General features: G+C 52.7%; 1 protein-coding gene across 2 annotated transcripts in view; it reads right to left on the bottom strand.

The window, feature by feature from the left end:
* Positions 1–9,380, bottom strand: part of RAB40C (RAB40C, member RAS oncogene family) — a 37,235-nt gene extending 27,855 nt beyond the window's left edge. The window contains exon 1 of one of the 2 annotated variants that reach the window (XM_075718261.1): positions 9,181–9,380. In XM_075718261.1, coding sequence (XP_075574376.1) covers positions 9,181–9,334 — 154 coding nt within the window. In that variant the 5' untranslated portion in view covers positions 9,335–9,380. The remainder of the gene's footprint in view (positions 1–9,180) is intronic. The other variant, XM_075718260.1, reaches the window with a different exon arrangement.
* Between the last annotated feature and the right edge of the window lie 3,323 nt (positions 9,381–12,703).

The raw sequence follows: 12,703 nt of genomic DNA, 5'->3' as shown, positions 1-12,703 counted from the left end.
ATTACCATACAAACACCAAGATACACTTGGAGAAAAAAAAAAAACAACACACCACCAAACCCACAACACTCAAAAAAATCCAAGTATTTGTCCAAATACCTTCAATATCAGGATATTGAACAGGTTCACCTTCCACATGTACACCTCTCAACACTGTGCACATTAATACACGGGAAATGCTGCTCTACGGCACCAGACCTTTGTGGCATCACCACCAGGCTGATGTGCATGAGATGCCAGGCTCACATGTACAGCTGCACACCTGCTCGGGGATCCTGCACATGGATCCGGATGCATACAGCAGCAGTTTCCAATCGGCGGGACACACGTCCACAGTCCCTCCTGCCATCCACACCCCGCTGCTCAACACCAGTTGGCATCCCCAGGTTTTGCCATTTAAAGGGCCACATTGCAACACAGCAACAGAGGCAGTCAGCAGTGACGCAGACGTCTCCAGACTGACGCTGTACACCCAAACGCCCAGAAAGAAGGCTACAGCATTTCAGCTGGGCGTAGATGGGTTAAACACCACATGCCTGCCGAGCACATGTACTTACAGAGCTCCCAGAGCAGCTATCAAGAGACCACTCACCATGAATTTTACCAGCTCTTGAATTTGGTCTCACTGTACCAACTGTGAGCCTCACTCCAGAAAGGGACCACTCCATGCTGGAAGCATCAGGATGGCTGCTAACATTGGTTTCAAATTTCAGCATGCTGTTTCTAGTGATAACAAAACTCCAGGGACTTGACCTACAATACATCACTGCGTACACTCAACAGTCCCTCCTTGCCCTTAAAGGATCGGCTGGCCCGGCTAGCAAAGCAAGCATCCCTCTACACACCTGCACAAAGCGTGCCTCATCGCAGCAGCTCCACAGCACCTCTCAACAGCCTGAAATCATGTTTTCAAGCCCTCCACTCTTAGCCCAAATTTGAGCCTCCCAGGTCCTCTCCTCCTCCCAACGTACAGCTGTTGCAGGACAAAGCTCTCACCCCAGCTACCCTAGCTGTAACTCCAAAGCATGACTTTTGCTGCTACCAGGAGAAAGACAGCATTTTGCATTTTTAAAAATAGGAAAGAAAGTACTGAACTTTAACCTTGCAATACAGATGACACCTACAAGAACACAAGTGTGTCTCAACCTAAGGAGGCATTTCACGGTAAACATATGTTTGCTAGCATGGTGAACAGCATAGATAAGGCTCTACGGTTAGGCAAGATCAACCCCACAGAGTTTTGTCTCCTTGTGCCATAGCACAGACCTGTGCCCCGTTTCCTGTAGGGATTTTACCATCAAGTTATTTAAGCAGGTTCTCAGCGTCAGAAAAAGAACAGCTCTTGGGACAAGAAGAGATGATTTAAGATTACGTAAACAGGACAGGCAAAATAGTGGGGTGGATTTTTTGAGGGCTTTTTTTGTTTCTTTCTTTGTTTTCATCTAGTTAGGTCTCCTGTCCACTCAGCCTCCAGAACCACAGGCAAAATGGACTACGGCCTGTTGCTGTTAAGACTGGTACAGAAGCAAACAGATGACAGCGCAATTTCTGTGTACGTGACTGGGGGTATGTGCAGAGAGCAACCATTTGCAAAGACAGGAAAGTGCTACAATAAAAACCCCAAATGGGTCAGGGAACTCAGAAGCTGGGCTGGAAAATAAGTTAAAATGGCATCTCTAAAAAGAAATTTTAAAAAATTCTGCATTTTCTTTAAAAGGAGATTATTCCAGACATGCGCAGCACCTTCTATTAAAGTGCCAGTTAAACACAGCCTTTCAGTGTCCCCTTCTGCCTGTCTCCTCCTTAACCATTGATGGTTTAAACAGCAAATATTTTGTTTGAATAGCATGTGGATTTTTGTCCAAATTCAGTGCCTGATATTGAAACGGCTGCAGCACTGCACGTACAGGACATTAATCACTTCAGGGGTTATATTTATAGGAGAAGAGGTGTCAATGTTTTAAAACAATATAATATTGTCTAGTTTCCCAATGGGGTGATGGAAATGAGACAAAGAGGAGGTAGAAAGAGGAAGAAAATCTAAAAAGCTATGGCTATGTAAAAATGCTCTCAGCAAACAGAAGCCCTGTAACAACAAACAGTCTCTGAGCTGATGTTGCAACCTTACTATTACTACAACTTTTGCAGAAACAGACCGACCTTTTTGATGGAGGGCCCTAACCCTGAGCCACGATCCTCTATATCCCAGGGAAATTTCCCTTTCAGGTGAGTCCCAACTCACAGCAAAGCCTTTAGCAAAACTGAGCCGAAGATTTTCACATCAGAGCTTCCTTCCTCCTCCTCCTCTGCCTGCAATCAAATAGAAACTGGTATGACATAATGCCTCTGTATCACTGCTTGTTCTGTGCCAAACCTGGGCTGCCAGAGGAAGGTGAGGGGTAAAGGGAAAGAAAATGAGATTAAAAGCAAGGTTATAAAACCTCCGCTCCAAAACCTAAGCTTGTAGCATAGCCATTTGCAAGTGCAAGGGAAAGATGCTCTGCTCCTCTGAGAGAGGGAGGCCGCCGGAGGAAAACATGCCAGGGAACAGCTGGAAACAAAAGCTGAAGGAGACGGTGCAGAGGAGGAGGAGACATTTTCCATGGGCTTTCCTATGCGGCTTATATACCAAAACAACCAAACAAAAAACCACACACACCAAGAGAAGTGGACAATGCCATCGCGGGATCTGCATAGAGCAAAATCTACTCGCTTTTTAAAAATAAAAAAATACAGAGAAACTTTTAATCCCCGTTATTAGAAGAACATTCCACCCATTTCAGATTTACGCTGCTCAGCTCATACCACCTTTGTGCATTTAGGGCTCAGAAACATATTAACAGCTATGTAAAAGCAAAGCTTTTCTAGAGGGGATTAGAGGTAGCAAGATCTGCCCAGTGCCATCGAGAACTTTGCAGAATAACTCCCCAGCTTCATAAAAACACAACAAAACCACAACCCTGCTGAAACAACCCTCCTACGGTGCTGTGCATTCTTAACCCCGACTTGAGAGAGAGCTGAAGACAGCAAAACCTGCCAGGCACACAGTTTGGGTTTTGTTTTGATGGGGTTTTTTTGTTTGTTTGTTTGCTTTGTTTTAGGTTTTGTTTTAAGTTTAAGCCACAGCTAGTTAGTCCCACATCAAGCAAAGATGGAGGTTCAATACTGTACATTTGGAAATATTTTTCACACAAAGGATAAGTAGTAAACAATGGCGAAATAAGAGATGCTGGAGTTGTTTCTCAGCCAAAGCGTGCTCTGATGAGACCAGTTTTGCGTCCCTGATGACAAGGAAGCGAACATCCCTGAAGGACACTGATGCAAGTGCTGGCAGGCACGGGGAATTGCTGCAACAACCATTCTCTACTCTGCAAGCCATCGAAAGACATTTCTAGCAGTGCGACCAGTGCGGTCCAGCTGAAGCACTCCCCATAGATCAATTCTGCAGCCACTACGGGGATGTGATGGCAAGGCTGCACTTGGAACATTTTGCCTCAATCCCCCTCACATCAGAATGCTAAAACCTCAAAATAAAGCATTATTCCAATTAATACAGTCATGCCAGAAAATAAACAGCCACTGGTGTGCAGCATCTGAAACAGCAGGCCAGCCCAGCCGGACAGCTCATGTCTACCACCGACAGGGACAACAGAACACACCCAGGCACATGGCCAGGCAAGGAGGAGGAGGCAGCAGCAAAGCAGCACCAGGATCAATGTTTCCCTTCCCACTGATGCCAGAGAGAGCCCTGACACACTGCAACCTCAAGGCTGTGCTCAGCATCTGTAGCTCTCATGTCTATGCCCAGAAGGTGCAACCACATCAGTGCTGCTCCCCCTGAGGTTTTACTGAACACAGGTACACCCAGCAACTGTTTCTTCTGTGCTCAAGAAGGGAAGGTTAGATGCTGTCAGGTATTTAGAGAGGCCCTGTCCTTACAGAATCTGCAGAAGTTTAAAGCAGAACTGCTCGGCTGCACGCTTCATTAAGGCTTGGGAAAAGCAAACCAGTGATGGCAAACTCTGCAGCAGTGCAGCAGAACCTTCAGCCAAACGTGGCAGCAAACACCAACACTGCAGATGAGAAGCAAGAGACCACCTCCCCAGTCAGTCTTGGAAACTCAACAGGCAGGGAGCAGAAGCATCAAGAAGCATCCCCTCATATGCCCTCCTTGGCAGTGAGGAAGATGAGACAGGGCATCCCCTTTCCTCCATCCCTGCATACACTGGTTGTGGTACAGACAATGTCCTGGTTGGCAAGTGACTAACTTGAAGACTGCCACGAAGCAAAGCAGAGCAGTTTTACAGGTGATGTTTCTGGATGCACAGTGGTGACTGAGGGGTCGCAGGACATACCGAGAGAGTAACTGCTATAGAGGAAGACTTGAAAGGAACAGCTTAGGGATCCTCCGAATTTAGACAGCTGCACAAAAACATCCAGAGGGAAAAGTCATCCTAAGATGTGGGTCACTCAAATAAACAACCTGGTAATTAAACAGCGGTGGTGAGGTCCCCAGGCAAACAGCACTGGCTGGGAGGGTCCTGACCACCTCCTGGACTGAGCAGTGTCTTCAGCCACTCTCTGTTAACACTGCCTGTCCCTGCCCTCCCGGACAGGGAAAGGCCACGAAGCTACACTGCCCCAGACCTTGCTCCTTGCACGGACACCGAGCTGTGGTGGGCTCACCATCCCTGCCCAAAAGCTGAATTCCTTGCACTTCTGCTACAGGGGAAGAGCTCTTAGGAAACACCCAGTTTTTATCTGAACCATAAAACCTGTTGGTAGCTATTGCAATTGAGCATTAAGTTGCCTTTTTCCTAACATTTCCTTGGGGTAATGTGGGGTAACAGAGCACCTAAGGATGCTGCTCAAATAAAGGCACTAAGCCCCAGCGAAGGAACAAGGCACTGGGGCTCATTAGGGCCGGTCACAGCACTGTCCCTGTGGCAGGGATTTCAGTTTAGCTTTCACATGCTCTTTGAAAGGAGATCAGAGGGTGGACATAAGCCTTCCTTCTCATCACTTTCTTAATACAAGCTGAGGACAGGGAAAAAAATAAAAATAAAAATCCATCCCCCTTCCAATCAAAGCCACCTGCTCACAAACACACTCTTTCCCTAACACACATTTCTCCTTTCCTATGAGAACAGCAGCAGGTTGAGGGGGAAGGCTCTGCCACAGAAAAAGCCCTCCATCACATGAGTATGGGCACATCACATTCACGTCTGTGTGGCGAGACCAGCCCAGCCCTATTCCTGGTGCACACGGGGCACCATCTCATTTGGTAATGGCACTTGTGCCTGCCGAGCACTCCTGTGCAAGGAGCCCTTCCCTGACTCACCCAGTGCTGATGCAGCCTGAGCAGGGCAGGCTTCTCAAGCAAGCCAACAAACCAGCTAGGCAAGATCATTTCAGCACAAGCACATGCATAACCAGATATTTGAGAGTGGATGTGTGACACAGTGGTAACAAAGCTATGGGTCCTTCAGGTAAGGAATAGCCTTGTCTGTCTTTTGCAGCACATATACACTGACCCTAGCTAGTTTCACAAGCAGTTCCACCACATCTCGTAGTCCAACACCACCCTGCAAACAGAGACATTTCTGTCCTGCTTCAGTACTTGGGGAAGGATGAGGACAGACCTCAAAGGGGCAACTTAAGCACCAAAGTGACAAGTGATCTGTGTAGCTGACTCGTATCCGTAAGGCACGCAGTTTTGCTCTGAGTCAACCTTAACACCACGGCTCACAGCAACAGGGGCCAGAGCAGCCCTCCCCTATACCTCCGGAGAAGGACTGAGTGCTGAGAAGAGAGGGCATTCAGGGGAAAGGCAGGATTTTCAGTTCCCAGGTGAGGTCCTCTAGTTGTCAAGAACAATGGTGGGGCTCCAAGAATGGCACCCTGCCTCCACAGCTGCAGATTTGGGGAGTAGGGTGGGCGAAAGCTGGGAAGGAGGACAACACTGGAACCTCAGAAGAGCGAGCCATAAAGCACACATTTTTGCCAAAATACTAGTAAGATGGCTTAATTCAGGGCCTTTTGCGGTTGGCCAAGAAAAAGTAAAAGTCCACCTCAGTTACAAACCCTCCTGGGGATGGGAGATGACAATATCCAGCTACACGACACAAACAACGCTCCTGGGGGCAGATCTGCATAGGGAGTGCTTGGCCTGACAATCCTGGAGACTGATACACTTGGTAACTTCAGCATGAACCTACTAAAAAAACACACAGGCGACAAGTGGACCTCAAATCCCTTCTCAAAATGCTGTTAAGTCACCAGAAGTTCTGTATCCAGTGCCCTTGCAGCTCGGGTGCAGCAATGGTCAGGGGCACCACTCATGCTTCTTACTGCAAAGGCCATCAGCACCCAGGGAGTAACAACCACCTCTACTTATATGAACCAGAATAATTTCTAACAGCAATTTAAATAAAGGACATTGCTAAGGTCTTACTATACACAATAGGAACTGCAGTGTCTAATTTAAGACGTGCCTAATTTAGTATGAGGTGCCAAGATATAAGACTAAGTTGAAAAGCCATGCATTGGCTCAGGGATCCTGAACAAGGATGGAAAGAAGCTACTACGATGCTTTAAGAAAGACACAGCTCATACCGCATCCAAGGCTTTCAGAAACTGGAGGTAAGCAAGCAGTGGATGCCTGCTGCTTACTGCTCTCAAAAGCAATGCTGATAGAAAAAGGGCTATCTCTTGGTTCCCTGCTCTTCCGACACCCAGCCACTCATGGAGAAGACAGGAATCCCTCAAACCCTTTACAAGAGGCCATATGTATGGCAGATGCGCAGCAGCAAAAATACAGAGCTTCATTTACGGAGTGTCACTTTTGAAGGTATGCCTTCCCAGAGCTGAAAGGACAATCCATTTCACACTGCATTTAAAAAAAAAAACTGTGTCAGAACATTGGCCAACACAGTAAAAGCAGCAGACCCCAATGATACAGAGAGGGGACAACGGCCTTACCCCTCCCCACCAGAGGTTAGGGATCTGAGCTTCTCATAAGATGTCCCAGTCACAAGATCAACCTAAAGCACACTCCATTTCACACCGATAATGGCAAGTTCTGATTTTTGGACAGATCAAACAAGTAGTACGTGATAAAATACTTGTTTCAAATTGGGATGTGGGGTCTGGGAGGAGATGAGGAGGAGGACGATGCACTTACAAGTAAAAGATTTACAAAAAGAACTTCTACATTACATTCCACTGTTGCAATTTTGGGACAGCATTAGGCACATGTCAAAAAAGAGGCCAAGCACTAGCTGTTCACAAAACATAAGTGCCTTCGTGTCAGGGGATGATCTCCATCAGTGCAGAGTGAAAGCACGCTGGGGAAAGCATGCCCTGTCAGTATGCGCATCCCAATGGTGCCAGAGACGGAGGGAATTTGATTGCCAAGGCTGTCAGGAATGCCAACAGCATCAAATTTCAGATTTCAAAGCTGCTCCATCTGATTATCCAAAAGGTGCATAGCTTCACAGAAGCAACAGAAGCAGAAACTATCAGAGCATATATTAATGTGAAAAAACAGTATGTGACCTAATTCTCTAATTAGGAATGGGTTTGACTGCCCATAGAAGATGAGGGAAGGTTCTGAAAAATATTAGTTCACTGAGACTTCTTTTCCTAGAAAAAAGATGGTAATATTTTGTTGTTATAAAATAGCGGGTAGAGAGACAAAGCTTTTATAGAGAGACAAAGCGATAGCCAAAGTCACTGTTCTTTGGGTTTTATGTATATATCAAAGAACCCACCGTACACTCACTTCGCAATCGTACTTATTACTCCTGCATTGCCTGCCTCAAAATAGTCAAAAGCATTTCTACTAGAAGACAATTCCAACTTTAACACTTAAAACAACCACCCCGTTATACTCTTCATCCCTTTCTGCTTAGTAAATGCTAACCCCAAGGAGCAGCTCTACAGCTCCCAGATGAGGCAGGTTCTTCAGAGACACCAACTCTCTTCAGGGAAGCTTAAATGCGCCAGCCATCTCCTCGAAGGCAAACCGCATCAGCTCAGCCAGACACCCAAGGAGATGAATGATACCACAACCTTCTAGTTCCAGAATTTGCTGCTCTCGTTTCACAAGCATCCTGACTTCTGAGTCACCACCTCCCTGTAAATCTCTGCGGAGCAGGTGCGTGCTTGCATCAGCTCCTATGATGGTAGTAGCTCTGAGGACCGAGCACGCAGTCAAGAGCCGAGCCATGCCACTCCTTTACGCTCTAAATTCAGCCAGCTTCACCACAGAGCACTGAGAAGCACCCGACTCCCTCACACTCCTGCTTACAGGCAAAACTAAGCACCACCTGCTCCAGCTCTGGGGTTGGTTGCAGCGATGATGCAGGGTCTGAACTGGATTGCTTCTGTCGAGCCCTTGGGGAGGTTATTTTGCATGGAGGCTGGAGGGAAGGATGACAGATTGAAAACCACCCCAGGACCTGCACCCTGCCAGGCCGTGTTACGCTTTAACTGCAGTGAGGGGACGCAGGAAATAGCACAGCACCACTCCTTGGCTCTTAATTACGGTCTTGTGACACTGTAGTTAATGGTCTGTCATGGGCTCCATTAGAAACCTTGATGTTTGCAGCGGGCAGACCAAGCAAGCTGCGCTCACAGTAGCCAGCTACCAAGTGAGAGCAGCTCTGGCCTGGAAATAAGCTCCTGTTCTTTTGTTACAGACCCGCTTCCTCTGGGTACAGCTCAGTCCTCGCGTTAACCCCTGCAGCGGCCATGGGAAATCAGCTTGGCATCTTTGAGCACGGTGCCAAGGCAGAGCTCTACTTGGGAACGTCCACCTGTGCTGCGGGATTCGCGCATCCAGGGATTACATCAGACACTGATCCCTCTGCTGTCTCTCTGGCCAAATTCTCCTGCAGATCTTTATGATTTTAAGGAATGGCCGTGGCCTTTCCGCTGCCACCAACACGACCCCTGATAAACCGTGCTATGCTTCCAGTTAATAAAAAAAAAAAAAAAACCCACCAAAGAAAAAAGCAAAACCACCCCTCCCTCCCCAACGCTGACCTCCCCACGGGCAGGGACCCCCGGGACGGGTCCCTGCTGCTGCCCGTTGCGGAGATGCCGGCGCTGCAGCTCGGGCTCCCCCTGCGAAGGCGCGGGGCCGCGGGACGGATCCTGCCCCCAGGCCCCCCTTACCGTTGCTGTAGGCGTAGGGAGACTCGGAGGCCCCGTCCTGCAGGCTCTCCAGGATCTCTCCCTTCCCCACGTCGCTGTCCCCCACCAGCAGGAACTTGAGGAGGTAATCGTAGCTCTTCACCGGGCTGCCCTGGGTTCCCATCCTCCCTCTCATCGGCGAGGAGGCCCAGTCCGCATCCTCCGCCGCCCGCCGGCCTGAAGGGGGGCTCCAGCCCCGCTCCGGGGACACCGCCGGGCCTCTCCCCCCGCCGCAACTCACAGCCGGCGCTCCGCCTCGCCTCGCATCTTCCGCCGAGGGACGCACTGGGGACCTGCGGCGGGAGGAGGAGGAGGAGGAGGAGGAGGAGGAGGAGGAGGAGAAAAACAGCCCGGCCCCGCCGGCTCCTCAGCGCCCCCCGCCGCTGACAAAGCCCCCGCGCGCGCCCGCCCGCACAATGCGCCGCCGCCCCGCCAGGCCCCGCGGCCCAAACCCGCCCCGCCGATCCCCCGCGCCTGGCCGCGCCGGGCCGCGCAGGACTCACCCACCTCACGGCCGGGGCGCCCGGGGCCAGGCCAGGCCGGGCCGGGCCGCGCAGCCGCCACCACGACTGCAGCCTCCGCCTGGCGCCGCCGCGCAGCGCCCCCTCGGGCCGAGGGAGAGGCGGTGCCAGGGCCCGCCCCCCGCCCGGGTACCTCCGCTCCCATAGGCTCGGCGACGCGTCCGTCAAACCGACCCCGCCCCGGAGCTCCCCTCCGGGCTCTCGAGGGGCGGGGCCGAGGGGCGGGGCCGGCGGAGGGACGCGCAGTGCAGCTGCAGACTACAGCTCCCGGCGTGCCTTGCGGGAGACGGCCGCAGCCGCGCGGGGCGCGCCGGAGCAGAGCATGATGGGACAGCAAGTCTGAGGGCGGGGTTCGTGGCGGGGCCCGGGCGGCGTGGGGCTGGCAGGCATATGGGCGGCACCCAGGTGTGGCGGCACCTGGGATTGGGGGGCATCCAGGTATGGAGGCGCATCTAGTTATTCTAGGGGCAGCCAGGTGTGGGGTGGGCACCCGGGTGTGGGGGGCATGCGGGTGCGGGTTACGCGGGGGTGGGAGGCGCGTGCATCCTGCTGTTCGTGGGGCAGGCCTGGGCAGGGCTGACGGGGCAGCCAGCACCTGTCGAGGGCCGGGGCCGGAGCGGGGACGTCCAGCGTGTCCCCAGGGGACAGCGACGGCTGCGGAGCTGTGGACCCCGGACGCCCTTACCCACGAAGGGCTGTGGCACCAATAACCACCTCCGCTGCTTCAGCTGCACCTCACGGGCACCGACCAACCTCCCTCCGAAACCCTCGGCAGCAGCCTGGCAGTGGCCTCTGGGAGGTCCCGGCTCCACGAGGACCCCTTCCCGGGCCCGATCCTGTGGGATTCCCTTGGGAAGTTGATAGTGCCCAGCTGGGCAAGGGTGCCCTCCCTGCTGGCATTGCTGACAAATCCCTGTGCCGAACAAAGCATCCTGGCTAATCTTTTTAGAGCCAGGCAGCCCACTAATTAATTTCCCAGCCTGGCTGCCTCCAATTAGTCCCATTTAAAATGATATGTGTCCCCAACCCCAGGAGCGAGGGGCCCCCAGCCCAGCGAGCACTGGGCACGTTCATCAGCATGCAGGGATGCTGCAACTTCCCTGGCTCCTCTGGGGACTTTCCAGCGGCTGTGAGTGCCAGAGAGCTCCAGAAAGCACTGAAGAGCGTGGCAGAGCCTCTGCATTAAGCCAAATTAAGATTTGGGGTCAGCCCTATAGATGTGCTGGAGGAGTGGGAGGTGGTTTGGGGTCGGCATGTTTGGCTGGGACCATTGGGCAGTGGGTTCCCGGCTCTCCTGCAGCATTACAGGGTGCCAGGGGCCTCTTCCCACTCACACGTATGCCCACGCCTGCACACGGGTAACCTGCTCCCTCCTCCCTGCCCAAGGGGCTTAGCACCAGGGAGTAGGCAAAATGCCACGGACCCCAGCTCACCCAGGCTCTGCTGCCCAGGCTGGTGGCACTCATGGATGGAGGGGGAGGGGATGGATGGAGGAATGGGAGGAGGGGTGGATGGGGGAGGAGAGGGGGTGGATGGGGGAGGAGAGGGGATGGATGGGGCTGGGGATGGAGGGTGGGAAGACTGGGGCAGCAAGTGGGGGCCACAGCTTCTGGTGGCAGATTTGGCAATCAGGTGAAGAAGAGGAAGGTGGTCAGGGATGAAGACTGTCCCAGCCACAGGGCGAGGCCCCCAACAGCCTGATGCCCATGAGCCGGCTGGACCAGGAGCGCTGGCACTGAGAACTGGCTCAGCAAACGCTGCTGGAGCCAGGTTGCCTGCACTGCTGTGGACACCCAGTATTGTCCGAGAGGGACGGAGAGAGGGGATAACCACCCCAAACCCACCAGCATCCATCCAGCCCTGCTGCTGGAGCTGCAGCACTCCTGCCCAGCCCACCCGGTCCCTCCAAGTCTCCAAATATATGGAGATAGCGAGAGGTTGTGTCACATCAGCCCAAAGCAGGAGGGATTGCAAAGGGCCGTGCAGCTCAGCACCCCGCTGCGGCAGGACTGGGCTTCTCCTCAGCACACAATGGAGGCAGTGACCCCCCAGCTTCAGGCTTTTCCCCTTGACCTCACTGCCAAACCGCCCTGGAAATGGCTCCCCTGGGGCAGAGGAGGTCCCACAGGAGGGTTGGAGATGGTCCTGTCCCACTGTGGGGTGGTGGGTCCCTCCCAGTGCTGGTGGCAGCCATTGCTTTGTTCCTCTTTCAGCTTGCAGGCTGCAGCCCCCAGCCCCGGGCATGGTGGTCCCACATCCCTGTCCTGCCTCTTCTCTGCTCCTCTCCCAGTTTTTAATCCCTTCCCATCTGCCTCGTGCTGAGAGGACACTAGCATCCATCACATCCTTCCCTGCTGCCTGCTACGAAGATGCCTCCCATGTAGCCCTGGTGCCCCAGGTCACTCTGCTCCTCCTGCCTTGCCCCCCTGCTCCCCTGCCTCTTCCCAGCCCTTCTGTCTCCTGCATTTCTATGAGCCTGGGAGCCTGAACCTGCATGAGACCCCCCAGCTTTTGTATAACCAGTGCTGCAGCTTGTCAGCACAGGGTCAGGGCTCTTGCCTTGCCCAGTTGCATGGAAGCCCACGGCTCTCAGCTCTGCGGGGCTGATGGCAGCCCTCCCTCAGGCTGGTGAGTCAGCTCCTCTGCTCCGTTTGCCTCCAGCCTCCGCTCCTCCTCCTCCTCCTCTGCTCCCTGGCCTGTGCTCCTCAAGTTGCAGCAGCAGCAAGACTTCTTGTTTTTATAAAATATTAATTGCTGCCCAAACCTGTCTTTTACTGCACAGCTGATTTACTTTCCTCTCTTGGGGATTGCTCTCCATCAAGCAATGGGCCAGCACAGCTGTGGCCATGGGCACATGGATAACCCCCATGACCGACTCCTCTGCCAAAGATCCCCCACAAGTGGGGCTGGCAAAGGGGAATCTGTAAAACAGGCTGAAGTGGGGTGCACTGAGACCAGGCAAAAGGCAGCTGGCAAAGCCTAAA

This window comes from Pelecanus crispus, chromosome 11 (genome assembly GCF_030463565.1).
Source record: "Pelecanus crispus isolate bPelCri1 chromosome 11, bPelCri1.pri, whole genome shotgun sequence".
In the NCBI taxonomy this organism is placed as follows: Eukaryota; Metazoa; Chordata; class Aves; order Pelecaniformes; family Pelecanidae; genus Pelecanus; species Pelecanus crispus.
Note: the sequence above shows the minus strand (reverse complement) of the source record. Positions and strands in the feature narration are given on the sequence as shown.